We start from the raw sequence: 25,976 nt of genomic DNA on the forward strand, positions 1-25,976 counted from the left end.
GAGTCGCCTACGTATACGCCTACGCCTATGCGCCCGCCAGCCCCCACCCAGAAGCGATGACAGTGCCTGCAATGCTCTTAAGCCATACTTTAAAATTTTATGCTGTCATAAATGGGCTTTAAGTTTTTGACCGGTAAATATTTTAGGCTTATTGCAAATGCAATCAACATAAAAACCGAAGAGAGCCTTGTTTCTCTTTGCTCTGCACTGCTTAACCGACTGCTTTGCGCAAGCGGCATTGGTGCGACCGAGAAAGAGAGAGGCAACTGCCAATAGCGCTATCGCATTCGCTTGCGCTGTATAGTGCATGCATGTGTGTATGTGTGATGACCCAACGACGACAATGTGACACAGCCTAAACAAGCAGCAAGAGCAGCAGCAGCAGCAGCAGCAGCAGCAGCAGCGGCGGCAGCGGCAGCGGCAGCAGCAGCAGCAAAAGGCATCACAAAGACCGCGCGGCAACAAACACGAATACACCTACAATAGCAACTACAACTATACAACTGCAGGCCAATTCCAATAGCCCAAGCGACGTCTCTGCTCTCATACTCTTGCTCTCACAGCCACACACACAAACACAGGCACACATGCACACAGACGCACGCACACTGACACAGCGCTCACTCGCTCGTTGGCTGGCTGCGTTTCAGGTAGACGTTTGTGGGGCAGTTACGTTGAACTTGTCCGCTGCTGCGTGTCTGCTGCTGCTGCTGCTGCCTCGCTGCTCTTTGCCGTCGCTCGTCGCTGCGAGAGCAAAGTGTCACCCACCCCGCTGCCGCTACGTATGCGTGTGTACGTGTGTATGTGCTGTGTGCTGTGTGCTGAGTGCTGCCGCTGTCTCTGCTGCTGTTGTCGCTGTCGCATTTGTCGTCGTCGTCGTCGTTACATTTTTTCTGCTCGCAGCCGCACGACAATCAGTGTCACCCACGACTTTCGAAGGAGTGGATCTCTTTTGCTGCCGCTGCTTCTGCTTCTGTCGCAGTCACAGTCACCGTCACCGTCACCGTCACAACAATAACTGTTATTTCGTTATTTCGTAGCCTTCGTCTCTGTGTTTTGTGTGTGCCTCGTGAGACTTTGCCGTCGCCGTCGCGTTCGGGCAACAATTATAAAAATAATATTCAATAAAAATAAAAGAAAACATTTTTAATGCGAGCCACAACAAAATAAACTAAATACACAAAATATGTGAAATTTTTTTGGTGACAAATTATTAAATAAAGAAAAAACAAAGCAAACAAACAAATTCAAACAAAACAAAAAAGACAACAAACACCTTTTTTGTGGAGAATTTCACTAGCAGCTAAAATTGTAAGTACATTCATTTATTTAGTTTTTTTTTTATTTTCTGCTTTTTACCGTCGGCGAGTGGCCAAAATTGGTTTAACAAATTTCGGGCCAAGATAAAGCCAAAAAAAAAAAAAAATAAGAAATCTGAAATTTGTAATTAAGATTTTTGTCTTTTTAAATGTTGCTTGAGATACAAACTGAGATACAAATACGCGCACAGCTCAGCACTAGACCAGGGTCCAGAGACCAGCATCATTATCATCATCATCATCATTGTCATCATCGTCATCATCGTCTCTTTCCCGTTCATTGCTCCTCCGCTGCTTATTATAATGTGTACTAACAGCAACAACCAACAAGCAACAACAACCAACAACAACAACCAACAAGCAACAACAACAACAACAACAGCTATAAACAGGAGTTGTTGTCGTCTCTCGTCAGCTCTTGGAATTTGTGACTTTCAACATGCCGATAATAAAAAACACACAACAACAACAACACATTCGATGCTGGCCATCAAAATTTGTGATCGGTTTTTTGTTGTTGTCGTTGTTAAGATATTTAAAGCGTTTGACAAAAATAATTACCACAAATACACACACACACACACACACACACACAGTGGCATTACACATGTCTTTTTGTTGTTATAGTGGCTATCGTTTCTAATGACTCTCCGCTTTAAAAACAAGGTTTTAATCCGATTTTGAGCAGACAGCAGAACTTGCAATCGAATCCGTTCTATGTAAATGTCTTGTCCCACTGTGCGCTGGCTGAGCTTTAGCTTTGAGCTGCCTTTTAGCAGATCAGATGTGATCCTGTGCAGTCAATTTCGATGTGGTTGATACTTTTGTATCATGAAGATACTTTTGTATCTCGAAGATACTTTTCGTGTGATCAAGGATTTTAAGAGAGTATTTTGAATGTGTTCCGGTTTTGATAACTTTAACTATAATATATTCTTGTCTATCAAAGATACATTTGTATCTTATAAATACTTTTGTATCTCGTAGATACTTTTGTATCTATACTTTGACTTGCGTTTGGAGTTCCGTTTTTGTAATTTTAACTTAAATATATTATTTAATAGCAAAGATACATTTGTATCTTATGGAAATTGTTATATCTCATAGACACCTTTGAACTGACTTAGTTCTTGTCCTACGAACTGCTAAAGAATTGCATATTAAGCAAACAGTTGCATTTTCGCACATATTTCATGCATTCTTTCATGTGTCCAAGCTTTATCTGTATACTTTATTGGATTATATGGGCACAAGAAGTACATCCAAGCTCAGCTGGGCTGCACACGTTAGTTTGAATGGGTATATATGTATATGTATTTGTGTGTGTCTTTATGTGTGCTGCCGACATTGGCGCATGTGTTTGTTGAACATTTGAGATTGATTCCAAATGATAGCGACTGAGAGGGGCAGCCAGAGTCGGCTAACAGCGTTGATCGCTCAACATGACGCGACCGCGATCCCCATCGTCGCGTTAACAATTGTCCCCATCGTTGTCCCCGCCCCTCCCGCCACACTTTGGCCATCAATTCTGCGCCGCTCGTCAGCCGCAATTACAGTAGCGAGCGGCAGCCGGCAGGCGGCAGGCGGCAGGCGGTGAAACACGGCAACAACATTAACAATAAAAAACGACTTGGACTAGCTGCCGATCACCGCATGTTGTCGTCGTCTTTGCGGTTTTAATGGGTGCCCCGGACAGCCGAAAAAGCTGTAAAAGATTTTGGCCAAGCAAATGAGCAAATGCTCCAAAGACGGCGGGGCAGCGGCTGCTGACGGCCAATACAACTCCGGTCCGGTCCGCTCCGGTCCGGTCCGGTCCGGTCCAGTACAGTGCGTCAAGGGCACAAAAAGCCGCCCGCTTCCCGATAAGTATATGTTGGATTTGCAATTAAAATGTTTACCCTTTTGCAATTATGCAATGCCTCTTCTTTAATTGAGCTGCTCGAATAACATTTGTACTTTGAGATACATTCCTGCTTTGACACTTCTGGTACCACTGTGCGTTCTCGTTGTGCCCACGATTTAATTGCGCAGCAAATTTGAAATCTGTAATTGGCATTGGATGCTGCTGTCATGCAGGGACCAGTGAGGGTAAGGGGGTGCAATGAGGGGGGTAAACGGCCAGCGATGATAACACAAAAGTCGCAAAAAGTTGCGTAACTTTTGCAGCTGTCACAGCAACTGCCCTCCACCTACCCTGCCACCAACCCCCTAGCCCCCCCTGTATTAGTTTCTGATTAGGATTTAGCTGTTGCCACTGCCGTTGCCATTGCCTTGAACTCCCCCGCTAAGCCGACGCGTCCGCCCTTCTCGCAGCCCTGCTCGAGCGACTGACTTGCCGAGCGCTTTGATTGACATCCTCGACACTTTGGACTTTCCAGTTTGCCAGTTTGCCGGTTGACAACCAGCGCTGAGGGCCGATTGAGGACAAAATCAGCACAACAATTATCTCTTACATATCAGTCGAGTGCATTCGGCCGGCCGACGGCAAAAAGAAACAGACAAAAATCGGATTTGTTGATATTAAAACTTTTAATTACTCGGAGCTGCATTTGTAACTAAACTTTTTAACATCTCGCAGATGCAGCTTGTATCTTGTAGTTACTTTTTGTAGCTGAACGTTTCTTATGTAACTTTTAATCAAAACCCAAAGTTGCATTTGTATGTTAGTATTTTTTTGTATCCATCAGATATCAGATGCATGCCGCATCTTGCAGATACTTAATAATCAAGTTGTTTAGCTCATAGATATTGTATCTAACAGATACATTTTGTATATCCAAGTTAACATTAGTTGCAATTGTATCTTAGCTAAGTATCTCAGAGATTTTTTTTTAGCTGTTTAGCTACATCAGTTACATTTGTATCTTAAGAATTCTTAAGTATTTCACACACACACACATACATGCAGACAATTTTCTAATCAGCGACTTTTACCATTTCTTTTGCAGCACTTGCCCAAGACAATGGAGCACATTATGAATCCGTTCATGCCGCCCGTTTATCTGCTGGGACACCCGCATGCCCATCCGCATTCGCACATGGGCCAGACCGCCAAATCGCCAGCCAGCTCGCCGGGCACAGCGGGTGCAACAGGAACTGGAACTGGAGCTGGAGCTGGCTGCGGCAGCGGCAAGGGCAGCTCCGGTTCACTTGCGAGCCATGCGAAGCCAAAGCGCTGGGGCTCGCCGCCGATCAATTTGGCGGGTCAGTTCATCAATCCGGCGACGGGCAAGAAGCGTGTCCAGTGCTCGATTTGCTTCAAGACCTTCTGCGACAAGGGCGCGCTCAAGATACACTTCTCGGCGGTGCATCTGCGCGAGATGCACAAGTGCACCGTAGATGGCTGCAACATGGTGTTCAGCTCGAGGCGTTCGCGGAATCGGCACAGCGCCAATCCGAATCCGAAGCTCCATTCGCCGCATATTCGCCGCAAGATTTCGCCACACGACGGACGCACCGCTCAACAGTTTCCCGTGTTCCCGGCGGCCGCTGCCGCAGCTGCAGCCTTCCCGGGGCTGCTGCCACCACCTCATCCACATCATGCACACCATCCACATCATCCCCATCATCCCGCTGTGGGCTACGTGCCGGCGGCTGCTGCGGCTCATGTTATGTTTGGCGGGCAGTCGGGTCTGCATAATCTTGGCCTGCTCGCGGGCCGCACGCAGCACGAGCGGCTCTTTGCCGAGGCAAATGCGGACATTGATGCGGACGTGGAGGCGGATATCGATGCCGATGCCGATGCGGATGCCGAAGCGGATGCGGATGCCGATGATGAGGGCGTCTACGTATATGTGGACATGCATGCCAACAGCTCAAGTCCAGCTAGTCAGGACTGCCACAGCGAGGCGGATGCAGATGCGGATACGGATGCGGACAACGAGGCGGATGCAGAGCTGCACTGCAGCCTGAGCCTGGCCAGCAATACCAACAGTCACACCAGCTTCGATGAGGAGGAGCGCACGGAGCAGCCCCTGGACTTTAGTCTGCACAAGCGACGCGAACGCCAGCCGGAGCCGGAACCGGAGCCACAGCCAAGATCAGCTCCAGAGCCAAAACAGGAGCTATGCGAGCGCCGCAGCAAGCGCTCGCCCAGCCCCTGCGGCGGCAGCGGCTTTTCCATGGAACGGCTGCTGGGCAAGCGCCGGCGTCACGACAGCTGCGCTTCCAGCTCCCAGGAGTCGACGACAGCCATCAAAATGGAACTGGAGCTGGACAGCGACAGCGCCGATACGCACAGTCACGAGCGGCGCGCCCACCACGACGAGCACGCCCACGACCTGTCCACGCCGCAGGCCCGTAAACACCTGCCGAGCAGCTGCTCGCCCGACGCCGCAGCCGCAGCCGCAATCAGCCCCAACCGCCAACCGCAGCCCAACCCCATGCCCAGCTCCGTCTCCATCGCTGGCTCCAGTTCGGTTGCCGCGGCTTCTGGTCACGCGCTGGCGCCGTCGCCGCCCGGCCTGCTCTTCGGCATGGATCTGGAGGAGCAGCATCACATCCGGCTGCTCCAGACGCAAATGTTTGCCGCCGCAGCGGCCGCCGCCGCCACCGCCAGCGCCACCAGCAGCGCCGCCCAGTCGCCCACAGCCGCCGCGCCCTGGAATCTGCTCTCCGAGGTCTACCGCTCCATGCTGCTCAGCAGCAGCAACCTGAAGGCGCCGCCAACGGCGCCGACGAAGCCGCAGCCGGCCCAATACAGCGACATGCCGCCCACCAATGCCGCCATCTCCGTCTAAGAGTGGCCCGCGCTCCTCGCCTCGGCAGAGCTCAATCAATTAGCAAATGTTCTCAATTAAAAAGCAACCCCCTCGCAACCCTCCCCCCCTTTTTTTTTTTTTTTTTTTTTTTTTTTGTTGGGCACGCAGCCATGAAATGGCCTATATAGATTAACTGTAACTGAATCTGGATCTGCATTGAAATGGAAATAGACGTTGACAAACAGAACCCGATCTGGTTTATATGATTATGTTATCATGCTGGAACTTAGCTTTTCTACTCGTACTTGTGTTATATATAAATCGTATATATAAATATTTTTTTTTACAAAATAACGTTTTTTTTTTCCTGTATTCTAAGATAATACGACATCTAAGTGTATAGTATTCAATCCGTTCCTCAGTGCAAGTGCACCCAGTGTGACCAGGAGAGCTCGCTAAATAGTGTCTGTCTGTGTGAGTGTATGTGTGTGTGTGTGTGTGTGTGTGTGTGTTAGCTCCTTGAATGCGCAACTCTTTTGGCCCACTGTACGGCGTACAACGAAGTATTGATATTTATAAATATTAAACTAAAAAGCAAAGTATATTAATAATATATTATGTAATTTTAAGTGCAACAATTTTTTTTCGTAGCCAATAACTATTTGTATTTGTAACTAACTTTATATAGGAATATAAATACTACTATATATACGAAAACAAAAAAAGCAAGAAAAGTAAAAAAAAAAACAACAACAACAACAACAACAACAACATATCTCGTGTGTTTATGCCCCTGTGTATTTAGTGCTCCCCCCATCCATCCCTCGTCACGCCCCTCTCCCTATATTTATATAGTTTACTAAACAAATTCTGTACGCACATGGATACATCTAGTTGTTGCTAATATATCCATGGATGTTCAGTGGAAATGGAAATGTTATTGCTCTATCGAAAATCGAAAAATGTGCTCCCTAAGAGATTCATTGTGTATTTAATAAATGATATTTCATTTGAACAATAAAACCAAGCAAAATTCAAGAAACATACAAAACAAAATGTCCTGTGTTTTTTTAACATTCTTTTTTTCAAACGGGGGGCAAATCAGCAATAAGAGTGGAATAGATGCTTTTAGAGAGTTATTGGAACTATCCAGTTTTATGGCTATAGAAATTCTCAGATACTTTAGAGCCATAAATTTGTTTACATTCAATGCAAGCTTTGGTTGCATAAAACTTGAAGGACTCGGTTTATCATGATCAAGTGATCATATCCTAATCCAAGACTAAATCATTTTGGATAGTTTTCGAATCATAAAATTTAGCACGTGGCTTTTTAAATAAGCCACAAGTAGTTAAGGTTTAGATCTTTAGATCTTCAGAAAACATTAAAATTTCACCAAATTCAAATTCGGGCTAATAATCCCACAGGATGTGGCTCTTCCTCATGTGGAGCTTTATTTGGAAGCAGCTCTTGATGCTCCGATTAACCCTGCCTCTCTGTAGGCAGTTGGCATGAGAAACATTTTTTTAAATGAAATTAACTTCCTTACGACTTTTAATTGAAGCCATGTTTGGAATTCAGTCAAATTAAACAACTATGCGTTGAGATTAAATGTAATTCTTATTCTTCCTCTCACATTATCTTTCACTCTCTCTGTCTCTCTCCCCCTTACTTTCATTTTCACCCTCGCTCTCTCTTTCTTAAAAGAAGTTCAATGAAACGTGCAGCTCAATGAAAAGGCGCATTGCTGAGCCCCATTTCGATTTGATGACAAAGTTTTTTAATAATTTTAATTATAATTACAAGCGGGTATAGCCCGGCCTTGCCCGTAGCACGTATGAAATATATTTTCTCAATTTTGACACTGATCGAACGGTAAACAAACAACTTTCACAAAAACGTTTTCCGCCAATTTACCACTGTTGCCGGTGGAACTAGCCAAACCGCTGAAACACGTATTCATTAGGTTTTTATGTAGAACCTTGAAAATAAGTTTGAAGCAAATCGGAAACAACTTACAACTTCGTTTAAAACATCTTTAAATCGCATTTCTACCGAAGAAGTTTGGATCCTGCGAAAAGATTTTTCGTACAGATCTTTGGAAATAAATTTGAGGGCGAAACGTCACCCACCAAATCCTTGACTCCCATTTCCACCAAGGAGGGATGGAGTTTCCAAAAAGTGCAAAGCACACCTCGAATGAATTTTAGCAAAGATCTTTAAAAAGGAGTTTGAGACCGATCTAATGGAAAACAAAAAATGTTCATACATAAGTTTTTCGCTATTTTTCCGCACTTGCGGGTGGAATTTCCCAAAACCCCGTCTTAACGTGCACCTCCATCACAAAAGGTAACCAGAGTGAACATTCCAGCCTCCTAGCTCTTACGGTTTGGGCTGTGCTTTGATCACCAATCAGTCAGTCAGTCAGTCAGTCACCTCAAACAGTTTTATATACAGAGATTAATTATTAATATATTATATAGATTATAATATTTTATTATTTTGTATAATGGCAAATACCAATTAGGACCACATTAAATCCTATTTTGATTTACTTTGAACAAGATAACCTAGGAAAATTCAACAATCTCTTCCATATTTTTTGTAAGACTTGGTAAACAATTTTCTTATTTTTCTAAGAGTTATAATTGTGCTGGTTTTAGGCCCAGCTCTAGGTCTAGGACATAGAGACAGCTAAATGAGAAATCGTATAAATATTTTATCATATAATATTTCACATTCAATAATCTCTTGGAATTGCTTTTTATTTTCAATTCGAGTCAAAATGTTTTACTGAGTGGCAGTAAAAATAAAGTTAAAGTTATTAAATTACATTTTGAGAAGCATCTTTTGCTAAGTCAAAACTAAATTCAAATCAAATGCTCGTTGTTCAGGCATATTTTGGGCATATCAGATATGTTATATGACCGAAAAGTAGCTCGTGCTCTATAAAATGTAAAAATTTCTATATGCGCTTGTCTTCGTAGAGGGCGTGACATTCGTCGCAGACCACTTTCGGGTTGCTTTGGTGGATTTATTTGACTGGTCCGCTGGCAACCACATCATCAGCATCTTCATGAGCATCAGCATCAGCATCAGCATCGGCTTCGGCTTCGGCAATAACATCATCGTTATGGATAGGCATCTGAGGCCACTTATGTACAGATTACAAGCATGGACGACACACACACACTCACACACAACGACACACGGACAGACACACATGATGCTCATTAGATAGACAGGCACTCAAATGCCATATGAATAGAAGAACATTTGCCGGGGCTCCAAATGCCGAATTCAGAATTCAGAATATGAAAAATCCAAATGGAGTTGCCGGATTCGGATCCAGAGCTGGAGCAGCGGGCAGAGCATTGCGTGAAACCGAAACCGCAAAATTGACATGAATGCGTGAAGACTGTGAAAATGTCAAGTGCCGCCTCTAGAGGGGAGTTGCGAGTCGACTCGGCCTGTCGAGGAAACGAAAAAACAAAAAAAAACAACCAACAAAAAACAAGAGGAAGCAATAACAAAAAGGATACGAGCGAGTGAGAGCGCGGGCGAGTCGGGCAATCCGTCAGTGGGTCTGTGCGTCAGTCAGACAGCTAAATGCTTGCCACATTATGAGATGATCCTTGGCAGCGTTGTCACTTGAGACACACGTACACACTCACACACACACACACACACACACCCACACACACATACACGCAATGGTGTGGTGCACATGGAGCATGGCAACCACAATGACAACGACAACGTTGTGCTGTGAAATGGCTGCTCTCATCTCTGGGGATCTATTTACTTTTAAGTTTTCTGAATTGGATGATGTCACGAGACTGGAGACGTCAGCGGGGCGCCGGGCGGGTGGCGGCGAGTGGGTGACTTTTGTGCTCAAGTGGTTGGCAATGCGACGGAAGCAAAGGAAAAGGTTTCGCTTCGTGCAGCGCATTTTTTTTGTATATTTCTTTTGGCCTTATGAAATATTAGAAAAATTTACAAAGCGTTAAAAATTAACATTTCAAATGGGATTGCGATTGGGATTGGGCTGTGTGAGTGTGAGTGTGTGTGTGTGCGTCAGCTTCGTCGCTGGGGGGGATGCAAATGCGTTTATTTTTGGAGACAATTGAAAACCACTCGAGGGTTATTGAGATGTGACAGTCAAGTAGTCGGAGACGCAGATAGAGTTGGCCAGAGAGACAGCGAAAGAGAGAGAGAGGGAGAGAGAGAGCGAGAGAGGTAGAGAATGTTGCGCTGCGTCGGGCTAACTTGACATTTGAAATAGGATCAACTGTTGTTCAATTTTTGGCTAGCGCGAATTCACTTGCCAAACAGATACGGATACGGACAAATATGTAGCTAGATATGCGGCAGCAGATACATTTGCATATGCAGATACAGATACAGATACAGATACATATACAGATACAGATACAACCCAACAATGTCCAATGCCACACAGACACGACATGTTTGGCATATGACATGCGAACGACACTCGTTATTCACGCAACGAATTGAGCTTAGATACCCTGTAGATGGTTTTGGACAGGATCGAAGTGGCTTTTAACTCATTGGCTTATGGCCGTGGCAAATTGTGAATGAAATTTAAGAAATTTGGATTAATATTTCCACAAATTTTACTTTAATCTAAATGGGTCGTTCTTCAGCCTAGGCCTAAATTTGTTTGCAAGCAAACAGTTAAGGTTAATCATTGACGGGAAAAGTTATGTCATATCTAAGTTAAACATTTACTGACTCTAGGTTTATGAGATGTATTAAATAATTAACACATTTGCTCGTTGCTTTTTGAATATGACCAGCTTCAGGTGTTTCTTTTAAAACTTTAGCTTTAAGGCTTGTTGCCAAACCCAAATATCTCTAAACAAAAGAAATTTAAGGAAATATTGTTTATTATGTCCTGAGCACATTGAAATTGAAAAGGGTATAATGTATTTGAGCATATGTATGTAACGGGCAGGCAGGAAGGAAGCAACTCCAGGCTCATAGAGTATTTATGTTCTTGATCCGTCCGTCTGCCCGTTTGTCTGTCTGTCTGTCCGTATGTATAAACGCATCGATCCAAGAAGATCTATGAGAGCTAGAGACTTGAAATTGAGTCTAGAATTTGGCTCCTTCTAGTGCTCACGGAGTACGAGCTTGTGTCCGATAATCGATAACTTGCCCCGTTCGATAAGGATTGATATCGAAATCGCGTTTTTTCAGCAAATCTCTCAACAAGTTTGACATGTAGCTTCCAGAATAGTACATACAGATCAAGCATCTATCATTTTATAGCTACCGCCGCGTCCACCTCCCACCTAGTGCAAGCTGCATTTGGTCTTGGTGCAGGGTATCTCCCCTAGTCGAGCACTCCCTTGTTTTTAAATCAGCTTTTAATTAAAGTAAACTTTTTTTTAATAGAAGATCAGTTTGTTGACAACGTTTTTTTGATTTGGCAATTTTCTGGGAAAACTGAAACGAAATTCTTCTTCACAAAACATCTGTCACCTGCTCAAGACTATTTGATAACCCAACTCTAGCTAAGATTTAATTTTAGTGCCTCACTAAACTGGGTTAAATGTAGTTCGTGGACATATCCAGTGATGTCGCGAGGGGTTTTCTCTAGTTGGGTGCACAAACCGGTTGCTGGTCGTAACTGATAAGCTTCTGTTTGGTATTCCAGATGCAGGATTATTTTCAACTGTAATCATCATAAAATGCATTCAAATTTGGGTAATTGTGTATGCCAGCAGCAAGATCAAGAAGAAGCAGAAGAACAGCCATGAGACAACTTCGATTCCAAGTAAATAAATATACTTAATTTTAATGACATAGAAATTGCTGGTAAAGTGCTCGCTGATTGAATCTCGTTAGTTGCTCGTGTCGGAGGCTGGGAGAATACCAAGAAGCGGCCTCGGCTCGACGGGCTTCGTCTCAGTACTTGGGCAATTAATTCGACATTTTAATTTACATTTCATGGGAACATGAAGCAGACACAGGTGACTGTATCTAACAGAGCTTCACTGTGTCTGTGTGCGTGTGTGTGGCGGTGTGTGTGTGTGTGTGCGTGAGGCCAGAAGTAAACGAACAACTTTTGGACAAGTGGCAAATGCTGCGCCAGTGGCAAAGACATCGACAGTTGCTCATTTAACTGCTGCCACACACAATCTGCTTGGGCAGCAGAGCTCTTAATTCTATCGAGGTTAAACGCGTTATACTCAAAGATATTTCAATATCAAGGCCATATATCATACAACAATGTACACTGTACAATATGACAGATATTCTGACAGAATTGAACTACACGCGAACTACTTTCGTACCTCTTAATATTATAATCATATGTATAAAATAATAATAATAGAAATATATATACAAATTAGTATTGCGTATATCTATATATAATATTAAATATTATTATTGTTATATATATTCTTGATTAGCATCAACAGACAAATTGAGCCATGTACTTTTCCCAAAAAGCTCATCTTAAAAGTTTTTAATTGTATATTGACATATCGGTTATATATATTATCGGTTATTTTTGGACCACTACAGAGTACCGTTAATTTGATTGGCATAAAAGTAGAAGAGAAGAGCTTGGGCGCAATTTACGAACTCTTGTTGATTTGAATGTGTGTTTAGACCCTGAACCCATTGAAAATGGGTTAAAAGGAAATAATGGTTTTGCGCAAAAGTATGTAACGGACAAAACGAAGCATTTCCGACCCCCTTAATATTTATATTTATATACTTGGCCAGCAGCAACAGCCGAGTCGATTTGGCCGTGGCCAGACTTGAAGTAAGGTCCTTCTAGGGCCCAGAGCACAAGTTTGCTCCGATAGCCGATAATCTGTTCCGTTTCCAAACAATCGATAAAAATCGATATTCAAATCCCGTTTTTGAGCAAATCTCTTAGAATTTAAGAGCAAGAGTCACCAATTTTAACGTGTGGCTTCTAGAATAGTGTATAAGAAGGTTCAGGGTATTCCCTAGTCGGGCACTCCCGACTAGAGCGCTTTTTATATATTAAATGAAGTTTATTTTCTTTCGCTATCTTATCGACCTTCAAAGCTGTTCATCCATTTTAAGAAACTTCCAACATGAGCGGCAAGAAATCTTAATTTAGCTTCATCTTAATCTTAATCTTAACTTCATGTTATCATGGTCTATGTAAAATGATATTTGAGACGTGTTTCATATTTTGCGGAAAACTCACACATCTGATGCTGTCATATTTAATGGGATTTGTATTTTCCCACGTTCGCGAAATGGGTGGAATAAATGCAAAACACCTGATAGTAATGCCTGATAGTAATTCAATAACAATTTTTTATTAGCATACAGTAGAAAATGTTGAGCACAGGGCGGTGGGAGGCGCCAGGGGGTGGGGTGAGTGTTTAGCAGATGCCAGTTGAAGCACACTTAACTAGAGCATTGTTAATTATTAGAGAATTTTCAATTTAATCAGATTGATTAAAGAGAAATCATCAACCATTTAGTTCTGATAGCTGCGGGCACTTGAACGCTCTGCCAGAGGGTGGGGACTATAGCCGCCCGCTTTGGCACCTGTTGGCAACGGCAGGTGATGCATAATCATTATGTGATTAAACAATTGATTAAGTTTTAATAAATTTGCAAAATCAATATTAAAAATTAAGTGCAGTAATTACTTAAATGGCTATTTGCTTGCCAGCCAAAATAAATATTTTGCGAACAACCATTTAAACACCGCCGCTTGCTTCAGCCGCCGCAGCTGCTGCCCTCATGTTGCCACAGATCCTATTCCTGTTCCAGTGTTGTTGTTGTTGTTGTTGTTGTCGCTGTTGCTGCGTCTCTTATGGGGCAGCACGGCGGCCTCTGTGGATTCGAATGGCCGTGGGCTTGTGTGCATATGCATAAATGTGTATGAAATCACACACAAACACAAGTATACACACACATACACAGATACACACACCTGCAAACAGGCAGCATAAATTTACCTGCTGCATTATATAAATATTTACGTAATATACGTAAAATGCGTAACGCCTGTTGTCAACAACATAATCAACACACACACGCACACACGCACAACAACACAGCCAATGGCAATGGCACCCCGCCAGAAACCAATCGGACGGCCAGTCAACCGGACAACGACTGCGACTGCGACTGCGACTGCGACTGCGGCTGCGGCTGCGAATGGAACTGACACTGGGACACGGCTCTGTCCAGCTGTCCGGGCGCATGACTCGCTGCGTTCCGTGCCGTGCCCCAAACCAAGCCGCAGCTCCAGCTGTCATCCTTGTGCTCGACACATAATACAAACGATTTGTATGCATATATAAACATATGCATATACATAAACATATATATCTATATATATATCTATATGTATGTGCAGTACTTTTTTTTTCTTTGTCATTAATTAAATTACATTGCGCAAATTGCAGGCAGCTCGGCATACCGCAGCATCCCCGCCGCCCCAACGCCCCGCCACCCCGCAATCCCGCTGCCGCCCTCACCCTTAACCCCGGCAGCATCCGCAACGCGTGCTGCATATGCGTAAGGGTAACAATAACAGTAGAATATTACTGTCTCATTCCTTCGCTCCCCGAAAACCAATATCCAAAGCCCACACTTGATCCTCACTCCAACACTTTACCGCTCCCCCTTCACACACACACACACACCCGATCCCATTTCCATTTGCATGCACAGCAGCATCCATCCATGGCACGCATGGCTTACTTATTGTTGGATCTGTTCCAGCCACATCATGCAAAATGCCTTTTGATAGCGCCTGTGGTGGGCCTGATGCTGATTTGCGTTTGCCATTTCAAAGGGGGTGCTGCTTGGAGGGGGGAATGCATTCAATTCAATTCATAAGTATTTCAATATACAGTTTAATCCTTTAAGCGGAAAGAGCGGGAAGAGCATTACCAAATGTTTTTTAGACGACTAACCAAATGTCACAAGAAATCCCAACAAACTTTAAGAGTTCTCTCAGTCGAGCTCTAATTCCGGTTTGTAGTATAGTTCAGAGGTATATTTAATATGGTACTAATAATTTTATTAACTGATAAATTACACAAGAAATATAATATAGTATATAAATATGGATATTTTACTATTGAAAGAAACTTCGCGACATATTGAAATATTTATTCGAAGACCTAAACCAAATTGTAGAAAAAGTTGTACACGTAATCATAAAATATTAACCCTACCAAGATGATATTTATTTAATTTGTATGACATGGAAAATATAACTTAAGGCTGAGCGACATGCTCAGACATACTTTTGCGATATTTTTGAGAGAAATTAATAAGAAATTTTGAGTGAAATAAATATTTTGGCTTATAATCAAATATTTGGCATCACTTAAATGTCGACTTCAGGTAACGGAATATATAATATATATACTGTGATATACTATATACAAAACGACGAAGCTCAAATAAGGCTGATTGTGTTAGAGAGAGCACAAAAGTCAAAATACCAACATCTTGCAGGATATCTAGGTTAAGAGCTAACTAGTTAAGAACTTATTGAAAGTAGCTTTCTAAGATCGAATCCTTGCACTGGATTGAATACCCAAAAGTGTAGGCAAGGTAAATTGTAAGAGTCTTTCCAAATTCCTGGCTTACACCAACAACAAGCTAATTACATGTTTTGATATCTTACGCAAGTGCAAAGGTTTTTCTTTTAGTTTTGTTTAGGGCACGGCATATTTTTGGCATGTCCATGGATGTTCCAAGGAAGCGCGTTGTCTAATGCCGCGGCCAGTTGCTCAGTTCTCATTTCACCTACATAATTAGCAGTTCCATAAAACACACAATGCCCAAATATGCTCAGCTCGTCCGTTGCTCTGCCGACTGATCTCGCCCGACTCGGTCGGGGGGTGCCCAAACAGAGCTACCGGAGATAAGTGGCTAAAGCGCAGGTCAATGCAAACAATCAAAAACCTGAGGATCGAAGTGTGACAAAATGTAGCTGAGGAATGATATAAACCGGTTAAACGAAGGGTACTCAGGTAGTGCGCGCATGTAAATGGTCAGATAGTAGAATATGGATGGATGGATTCCTTAGGGGCCATGCCTGCGATCTGTTAAGCGACATCAAACGATGCTCGTTGGGAGATCCTCATGTGGCACGCACACATCGGAGTTATTCGGCAAAGAGGTGCAGATGGAGGACTGAAGATAGGCCAGATAGATAAATAGAAATGAAGAAGCAGACGAAGCAAACCGTGAAAGGGTAAATTGGGCGACATGTTGTGAAAACATGCTACCGAATTGCAGTTAACAAACATGCGACATACAGTCCAGAGCCTAGCTCGGAGTCCATATCGACCCATATCGTTGTTGGGTTTTCTGTTTTCCGATGTGTGGCTGTTGTTTGCGAAGGTGCCGCGTCCCGCGTCTCGCGTCCCGGGTCACGGATCGGGCCAAGGTCGGGCGTGTCGGCAATGTTGTTTAATCTGATATCCCATAGCCATATCGTTATCGCAGTGGCACAGCGCAGTGCAGTAGTTGGGCGCTGGGCACTGGCAAAAGGATCACTTTTCAAGGAAAACATCGCCAAGTGCAATTAACACATCGGCGGCAAACGAAAATGTGTTGCGAGAACCGGGGCCATGTCAGGCTCCGGCCAGTCATCTACCAAAGTAAACACTTTGATAATGATAATGTGAACTGTGAACTGTGAACTGTGGACTGTGATCTGTGACTGTGCTGGCGGCGTCGTTTCTAGATGTCGCTCCTCGCTCCTCGTTTTCGGATTTTCCAAGTTGACGTGCGGCGCGGCACTTTAAGGATTTTTAGATGTAGTTCGGCTCGGTTCGGTTCAGTTTCGTTCTGCTGTGCTGTGTGTTGTATCAACATAAACAACACAAAGACAACTACCACTACAAATTCGTGTCTAACAAACTCATAGATAAGTGCTAATTGGGTTTGCCAGCACGAAAGGGCTGCAGTCAGCTGGCCCTTGTAATGGACACCCTACACAGCACCCTGTGCCCTACACTGGCGGCTACTGTACGTACGGCCCAGCCAAAATGAAACCATCAAGTGCTGCCACAGCCACTGCTACTGCGTGTGCTGATGGGGCATGCTGCATGCGGAATGGGGCATGGGGCATGGGGCATGTGGCGTGGGGGTAGCTGGCCGATTGCTGGCTGAAGCTCAAGTTGTGTTTTTCCTGTTAGCGGCCACTTTATGCACTTTAGTTGCTGCAGGCCAGCAAAATTAGTTGTTTTTTTCTCTCTCTCGACTGCTGCTGCTTGATTTTTTGCGATTCAATTGAAATTGAATGCCATGAATATTGAGGCAAATCGACAACAACGAATGGCCAGTCGAGTGCCTGGAACGTTGCTTCTTTTTCTGCCGTTTTTAACAAACATAAAATCAATTACACAAGCTTCATTAAGCTTCCATGTGAAGGTGTATGGGTGTGGGTGTGTGTGTGTGGTCGGCAGGTCGGAAAGGTCGCCCGTGTATGTTTGTTCGGGCAGCGCCCGCAGCTGAATGGCAAATGCGACCGGTAAACGGCGTATGATGAAAAAGGCGCCTGGCTGCCCGCACCCCCTCGCTTTCGGCGCCACCTCTTCCTTGTGAAACCAGGGCGCAATGTTCTGCGGCTCAACCACAAAACACACAAGCGAATACAGCAGCGAATGGGCGTACTCAGTCACTCGAAAATAAAGAACTCCAACCCGCACTTGAACTCGAACTCCGACTCCGACATCGACTTCGACTTCTACGACTTCAACTTTGACTGTTCAACTCTGACATTGTCTCAGCTGATTGGGCTGCCTAAGGGTCTCGGCATATGTCATCAGCACGGCGCACCGCCAACCGGCGGTTAAATAATTGCGGCTCCCGCTCCGCCTGCTCCAAGCTCCAGCTGGCCCAGACCCCGCGGAGATGCCTTAATTTAACTTAAGTGATTGATGCCAGTTGCAAACTTTGATGTGGAGCATGTGAATCCACTCGCACATACATAACGTATATCACTCATTTAACTCCTTAGAGACTCATGCAAATTATAAACACAAACTTGAACACGCCACTTAATTGGCTTCGCCGACTTTACTGAGCTTTTCGTTCACATAGTTTTGACCAGTTTGCCTGGACAAATATGAAGCTTGTTAGTTATAATACATTTATTGACATTGATTTATTTTTCTTGAAAACCAACTTAATGTGTACACTCAGGGAAGCCTGTTCAAACCCCGCAGCCATCTTCTGCTGAAGAGTACTCCGATTTTCAGCTGGCTATGTACAAATGTACAATATGGATAAGTAAGCCCTATAAACATGGAACACATATGTGCCTTGATAGAGAATATTCGAACGGAGTTTGGATAGGAATATGAGACGAGCATAAGTATTTACTCATTTTTAAAATATTTAAAATATTGAGTTAATACTCATCAAAAAAATTAGCATGAAGTACTTACAAGCAAGTAAGAAAAAGATCATAAATTAGATACATGTTTGGGTTTCCATTGGGAACCTCGTAATTGCGGATTTTTAAGAATATTTTTCATAAAAAAACGTATTCTTCAACCGATTTTATCTATATATTGCTCACATGTGTGGGAGCAAGGTAAAACTTGTAAATGCCAGGTTTGGCTATGAGATCTTAAAGAACTCAAGAGCGTACCTGAGCTGACCACCTTATGATAGAGTGTTCCGATTCGGCTTCGGTTCCGACATAACATAGGTACTGCCTGCAACAGAAGGCGGACCTATGCAAAGTTTCAAGACGATAGCCTTAAAACTGAAGAAATAGTTTGCATTGAATATGACAGGCGGACAAACGGACAGCTATATCGACTCGGCTATTAACACTGATCAATATTATTTATACTTTATGGAGTCGAGGATGCATCCTTCTATGCATTTCACATATCAGGAGTAAATCATAATATCCATGTAAAAATACCTTAACTGTGGCTCTCCTTTATTTCAAGTCTTTACTTAGAATTCCGGGCAATTGTAAGACAACCATATCATGTCGTGGATTGAAATCGATTGTTGTGGAACGGGTGGTTTGGATGTTGCATAAAACTAGATTTTAATAGGTTTAATTAAATTTCATCACGAAGCCATTCCGAGAAGCGTGCGGAGCGAACGCTGGCAGGAAGAAAAATTACACAAAATTAATAGGAACTTAAACAAAAATTATTTAAGTTAAAACTAAACAAAATGTTTCTAATCCAATAACGCTAATTAATAGCATCCTCAGCTATAATGAATGGATTCAATAGCTTTTTTGCAAACAAATCTATCGCCTATTTTCACTGAGGAAGTCAGATAAGCGATACCAATATGTTGATTTCCTTTGTGGATATCGTGGTATTCAGACCTTCTTAAGACTGTTTGTATCTACTCGTAAGTTATTTCCATTTACATGCACTTATCTATGGCAAGTGTCTGGGGCTCAAATCAGCGGCTTCTCTGCGCCGCGGTGGGTGGCTGGGTGGTTGGGTGGTAGGGTGGTGGCAATCGGTTTGTTCCGAGTCAGCTACTACTGGGAAAAGTAAATGTTCGGGCCACAAATATTTAGACGGGCGACCGCGCAAACAATGTTTTTCTAGCCAGAAGTTATGTTTTTAGTTTTGTGGCATTCGTAGAGTGGATCTTTGGGCGGCTGACCCTGGGCAGGACTAGCCCTGGCAGAGGACAACAGCGACTGGGCGGCTGAGCGACTAGGGGGGGCTGGGTGGTTGGCAGTGCGGGTGTTTACCCATTAACTTGCTTTTATTGACAACGACGACTTCAGTGATGAAATGTAAGCAACATCAAAGCCAAATACTCGCTCCTTTGCTCGCCTTGGCTTTTCAATTCGCTTCTCCTGCTCAGCTGCCGGTTGTTTGGATTTTGGTTGTTTCCAATGTTTACACAGAGCCCCAGTGCCAGGTCCAGCGACACGACCCCCTCCACCCTTCTGCCAAATCCTGCAACGAATGCGACAAGAGTGGCCCATGCCAGGGAGAGGGTAGACAGAAGAGGGGGTGGCTGTTGGGTGGCATTATCCCTTTTGACGTGCGCGCATTATAAAAATCAATGAATTAACATTTACATGCAAAAGTATTTGACCACAAAAAAGAAACAAATGTACAACGGCCAACTGTTGGGCGACCCGTGCCCATTTGTGTACGCCGTATGTATGTGTGTGTGTTTGTGAGTGTGTGTGTGTGTGTTGCGGAGGGCGTCAACCATGCCCACTCAACCCATGATCTCGAAGCATGCGAAGGACGAAAGCCTGACCATATATCCCTTCTATGCATACACTTGATTACTGGTGTCTTTACCCCTGGCCACCTAACCCCCCCACTCCCCATCGCATACCGTCCACCCCGCGCACCGTTTGAATATTTGCTTTTTATGCGAGTGTTTTTCCTTTGCTTTTTTCTTTTTTTTGCTTCTTTTTTTTATCCTCTTTTTCTGTTTGTATGGATGTGGCAACATTAAAGTCAGAGGGCATTCGGACTCGACTACGGTTCATTCAATCTTTGGCCAGGCGGGGTAAGTGTAGCTTGGTGTGCGTGTGTGTTTGTGTGAGGGTGGGGCATACGACAAAGCAGGCCTATGCAAAATCATTTCTATAACAAATTTAATCATCCTAAACAGTTTCCCCCAACCAGCAATTGATTCATTTCAGTGCCTTTCAATTGGCTTTTAACCGATTAGCAGCACAGTTGCCAACTTCCTCTGCCCTACCCCCTCCCCTTGCGCACCACTCGCCCGCCTTACCTGCCCAGTCAGGGAACATTAACCCTTTGCTGATTTCCCATACTACTTCATTAGCATAAAACGGCAATATTTGACAACACTCAAAGCCCATGGAAATGTCCAAAATATATGCAGGCTCCATATGCCCACAGTGTAGCCATAGGTGAGTAGCAGCCAGAGTGGAGGAGAGTGATTCAACTTGGGGATACCCTGTAAGTATGCTTATTGAAAGTTGAGCTGAGGTGAGCGCTTCTAAGGAGCGAAATGTACTTTATTATGAATAATCCACTTTAATATTTCTATATTTCCTAGAAATAAATACTTGTTTTAAATAATCTGATCTAATCGGCTTTTATGAATATAAATTTGCTCGAAGACTGTGAATTTAATATTTAGTTTTACTAAAAAATGCAAATTCTATATGGATTTATTTTAAATTTTTGTTAACTTGGGCGGACGAAATCTTTAAAGATTTGATATAAGTAGTTTCAAGTTTTTGAATTGTGAATATTTCTACGATACGAAATTTAATATAATGAGATTTACAGATTAAATGTAAAATTAAAGGAATAACATTATAAATATATTAATAAATTATTTATAAATAAAAATATCTAGTTTTGTAACTAAATTTGTCGACCTTTACACTTGCAGACCCGCCAATTTAAGATACCCTCTCACACCTGCTGCTAATCGGTATTCGGAATAGTGAGTAAGCTGCCCTTTTAGCCAACTGTTTAGATATTTCAAATGCTTATTGCCATTAAGCTGAGTGAAGCTGCAAAGTCGCAGCTTGTATGACACTTGGCACTGACAGGGGCCGATGGCAACTAGGCGAAAGGATCGGCATCGATGGGGAGCAGCGGCAGGCAATGCTCAGATTAGATCGACGCGACGCGAAGCGAAGCGACAATGGAACGTGCTATGTTCGCTGCTGATAAGAGCTCTGAGCATCTGAGCTCTGGATAAACGTCGCACTGGAGCTGGGCCCGGCCCAAGACACAGATGCTGGGCTGCTGTCAAAGACAAAGTGTCTGGCATAATGCTCATGGGCACTTTGAAAGCCGAAACGAGTACGCGAATGCAGAATGCAGAATGCAGAATGGAGGCTGCAACAACAGAGGCGGCAGCAGCGTTTCCTGCTTGTAAAGCTGGCCCCTTAATCTCGCTTTCGGCACGTATCGAGGAGCCGACGCGATATGTTGGCGGTCGCAGTAGTTTTACATACAATGCCAGCCAGCTACCGCCTGCGACTGCGTCTGGGACTGGGACTGGCACTGGGACTGGAACTGGGATTGGGTCTGAGACTGGGCACTGCAGACTGGGAGTTGCAGCTGATGTCCGGGCAGCAGTTGCTGTTGCTGATCGCATGCGATTGCGATCGGCGCGGTAACAAAGCGATAATGCGAAAATCGTGTAATCCATTAGCGTAACTTTTTGCAAATTTGTGACAATGACAATATTAAGATAACAGAGACAATGCCACCAAAGCGCTCCAGCTACAGCTACAGCTCGCGACTCCAACTCTCAGCTCGAGGCTCTCGAAGCTCTCGATAGAGGCTCTTGGTCTGATGCCGTCCAATTGTGCTGCCCATTGTTTGCCCAATGAGCAGCCAGTGTGCCAAATTAATTTGTCGCCAGCCGCACTCCGCCAAAAAATCGCTGCCATCGAGTCTGGTGGTCTCGTTCCTCTCTCTCTCTCTCTCTCTATCTATCTCTCTTTCTCTCTCTCTCCCTCGCTCTCTCTCCGCTCGGTTTGCGTTTCTCTCTGCTGACTTCATCAGCTCGAAAGATGTCAAACTGGAAATTGTGTTTCAGCTCCAACTCCAGCTCCAGCTCCAGCTTAAGCAGATCTACAGATCTCTGTTGTGGTCCATCTCTCGTATTCAGCATATGCCTTTAATTGAAGATGCGTGCGCGCATACTTAAATCGCGCAAACAACACTTTGATCTTAAAAGAAGTGACGTTTAGTGGTAGTTTTATGGCGATAATGATCTTTCGGATGGGACAGTGATGCCATTTATTATGCAGCGATTATCGGCTGAGCATGCTCCAGCTCTTCGCCCAAAAGGACCAAGCCAAAAGCCGAGGCATGACAACAAATGCATTGCACAGATTGTGACACTCGTCTATAGCAACATATATAACGCGGACTTACATACACACATATATATATATAAACATATATGTACAAAGAAGTTTTTTCTGATCAATGCACAACCCACAAAAGGAGAGCTGCGAAGCTGCAATTTTTACAGTAGCTTCCTATTGGGTCGAAAGTGAGGTTATTAAAGATTCGATCTGCAAGCTTGTATGAAGAACATTAAAGGCAACCGATTTATATGAAGTCGCCGGTTCAACTCTAGCAGCAATTGTCTATTTTTATATAAGCTACAATGTGTGTCATTTGTTTTCCTTCTCAGGTCCCCAGAGGTCGATTGCTTAGCACGAATTTTCGGGGTTTGAACCTCTGAGAAGACAAATGACGGAATATTTGGTGTATGGTGCGAATATGTGGGCGATGTGTGCTATGTAAACTACATTAACTAACACAAGATTGAGGCCCATTTCAAGTTAGTTAACCAATTGGCAGTTCAGATCCTGTCTCTAGCGTTGCCATATGTCTAATGCACTGAAAGGTGGCCACAAACTGTTCGTAAGAAAAACACATAGAAACAGACAGAGTTTGACATGTTAAATTATTTTTAACTTGAACTCAAAATTAGTTAAAAAGCAGCGGCCAATTTGAATCGATTCTTTCCATATCTAGCTTCCGGCTTACCCAGTCCCAGTGCCCGCGCCTGCTCACCCACTTCCTCGTCACCCCATTCAAATCAGCTTCAAGTGAACACAGCGATCGGGCGAGGGTATTGCCCTTGTCATTTACTTAGTCGTTTGGGGCCCTGTGTCCCAACAGTTGTATTACCCATCGGCTGTTGTTATGATTTGTCACCTTTTAATTTTTAGATGGCAGCAAATGTAAACTATTGTCGCCCGCGATGTAAACACATCGCAAACAAAGAAAACAAATATCCAGTCCCAGCCCCAGTCCCAGTCCCTTTCGCAGTCCCAGTCTCCAAACTCCGGCCAACAGTCTCCAGCCTCCAGTCACCGTGCGTCATGTCGCTGTCGCTGTCGTCGATGTTGTCGTCGTCAGCGTCAGCGTCATCGTCATCGTTGGAGCCAGTTCCGTTTGGGCAAGTGTCGAGTCAAGTCGCCCGCCAAGTCACCTGCCCGCTGCCGTTCAGCGTAGGGGAGCCGCATGCAAGTGCAGTTTGCAATTGATATTTGGGATTTGGTATTTGGTATTTGGTGGTGGGCTGCGCTGCTTAACAGTCGAAACGTCAGGCATATGGGGCTTTGGAACTTCGCTCAGCACCAAGAAATCCGAATGCTCACACACGAACCCACATCAAATAACAGTTTATGGCATTACACCACAGTGCACAGCACCACAGCACCACAGCATGCCACTGCCACACATTTCCTTATGCCCTGCTCGTGTACACAATTTAGAGAATTTTGCTACTAGCTGAAGATGTGCTCGTGACCAAGTCACGTGAGTCGTGAGTCGATATGTCAAATGCGTGCCCAATGTACAGTGAAACTGCTCTAAGAATAACATATATTTGTGATAAATGAATGCTTCACTTTTACTGAGAACTTGAATCGAAATTCCATTTGAGAAGCTTTCTGCGGATTGTATGTAAGCAACTGCAAAAAGAAAGTTGCTGGTTCAAATCGCAAGCTAGTCAATGGAGGTGGCATTGTTTTGACCAAGGGGCTTTTTTATTTAATGTTTAATTTTATAATTTATAATATTTAACATTTTTTTATTCAAGTAAAAATAAGGATATACAAATATGCAGGTTCAGTTAGGAATAGCTGTCAAAGTTTTTAGTAGAGAGATAAATAGTTCGTTATACAATTTATTTAGGTTCCTAATAATGTTGTTTCACTGTATATTGCCCAACTATCGACTATCGCAACCTTTTGTTACATCTCTAATTTAAATGCAGTTACAAGTTGCGCCTCGCCACCTTCTCAATGCAATGCCTAAAACTCCTCGCTTCCATTACCCATTTCGCCCTTCATCGATTACGCACACACATACACGCACACGCACACACTCGCATGCACCTACACACATATAGACATATCGTATTTTTAGCTAGTGTTGATGTCTTCAATTAAAGAACCGCGGATGTTGCCAACAGCAATTAGATTGCGGTACGTTTAGGCTAGTGCGAGTGCGAGCCGATGTGTTTAGCTAGCAAGTGAGGGGGGGGCGGGCGTTGGGCTTGCCAGAGGTGGAGTGGCGAAGGGGAGGGAGAGTGGGCTGGTTTTGGTCACACATTCCCATTGCCAGCAGTGCAAGGTGTCGCCGCCGTTGTCGTCGCCACCTCTAAAAATTAGTTGTCAAATGGCTTTTCAGCAATTTGTGTGACAGACGGCTTTTACCAGAAAGTGTAAAAGTGAGAGTGCCGCCGCGTCGTTGTCACTGTCGCTGATGTTGTTCTTGTTGTTGTTGTTGTCGCTGTCGATGCCGTGAATCATTAATATTTGACATTAATATTTGTTCTTGTTAATAACTTACAAATTTACGATTTGGCTCTCGCCTGCGTAATGTTTTTTCATTATTTTTCTTCTTATTTTTATTTTGTTGATATTTTTGTGTCGACCTCGCCGCACATGGCCCACTGTATTGGCCCCTTGATGGCGACGCAGGCGACAGCAGCAGCACCAGCACCAGCAGGCAGCAAACAGAGGGGCGGGGGCGGGGGCAGGAGTAGGTGGTCGTGGTCGTGGTCGCGGTCTACATGTGCCCCCCTTGTCAATATAATCGATTTAATATGAATTTTTCCATTAGTCGCATTCTCCGATTTTAGACGCGTCGTTTTCATAACAGCTCACAGCCTTCCCCGCACCGCACCGCACCGAACCACCCGCCCAACCCCGTTACCCCTTTTGGTATGGCACGGGTGCAGCACATTTATATCATATATACAGAAGCATTTCCCTTAGAGCTGTGCATGTGCCGGAGTTTTGACTATGTACTCGAACTTTCAAAGTATTCATGGGGACCACCAATTGTGGAGATTCGTTTGCACGACTGCTTAAATAAATAAATACGTGCACATGTACATACATATATGCACATACATACAAATATGCATATATACATTCATATATATAATTGTATATATGGTCAATCAGAGATGC

General features: G+C 43.8%; 1 protein-coding gene across 1 annotated transcript; it reads left to right on the forward strand.

Moving 5' to 3' along the window:
- The first annotated feature begins 1,254 nt into the window (after positions 1-1,254).
- Positions 1,255-6,130, forward strand: LOC115765166 (protein disconnected). Its single transcript, XM_030708579.1, has 2 exons — positions 1,255-1,311; positions 4,268-6,130. The coding sequence occupies exon 2, from the start codon at positions 4,283-4,285 to the stop codon at positions 6,056-6,058; it is 1,776 nt and encodes a 591-aa protein (XP_030564439.1). The 5' UTR covers positions 1,255-1,311; positions 4,268-4,282; the 3' UTR covers positions 6,059-6,130.
- Positions 6,131-25,976: the final 19,846 nt, after the last annotated feature.

This window comes from Drosophila novamexicana, unplaced genomic scaffold (assembly GCF_003285875.2).
Source record: "Drosophila novamexicana strain 15010-1031.04,08,12 unplaced genomic scaffold, DnovRS2.1 tig00000932-arrow-arrow-pilon, whole genome shotgun sequence".
In the NCBI taxonomy this organism is placed as follows: Eukaryota; Metazoa; Arthropoda; class Insecta; order Diptera; family Drosophilidae; genus Drosophila; species Drosophila novamexicana.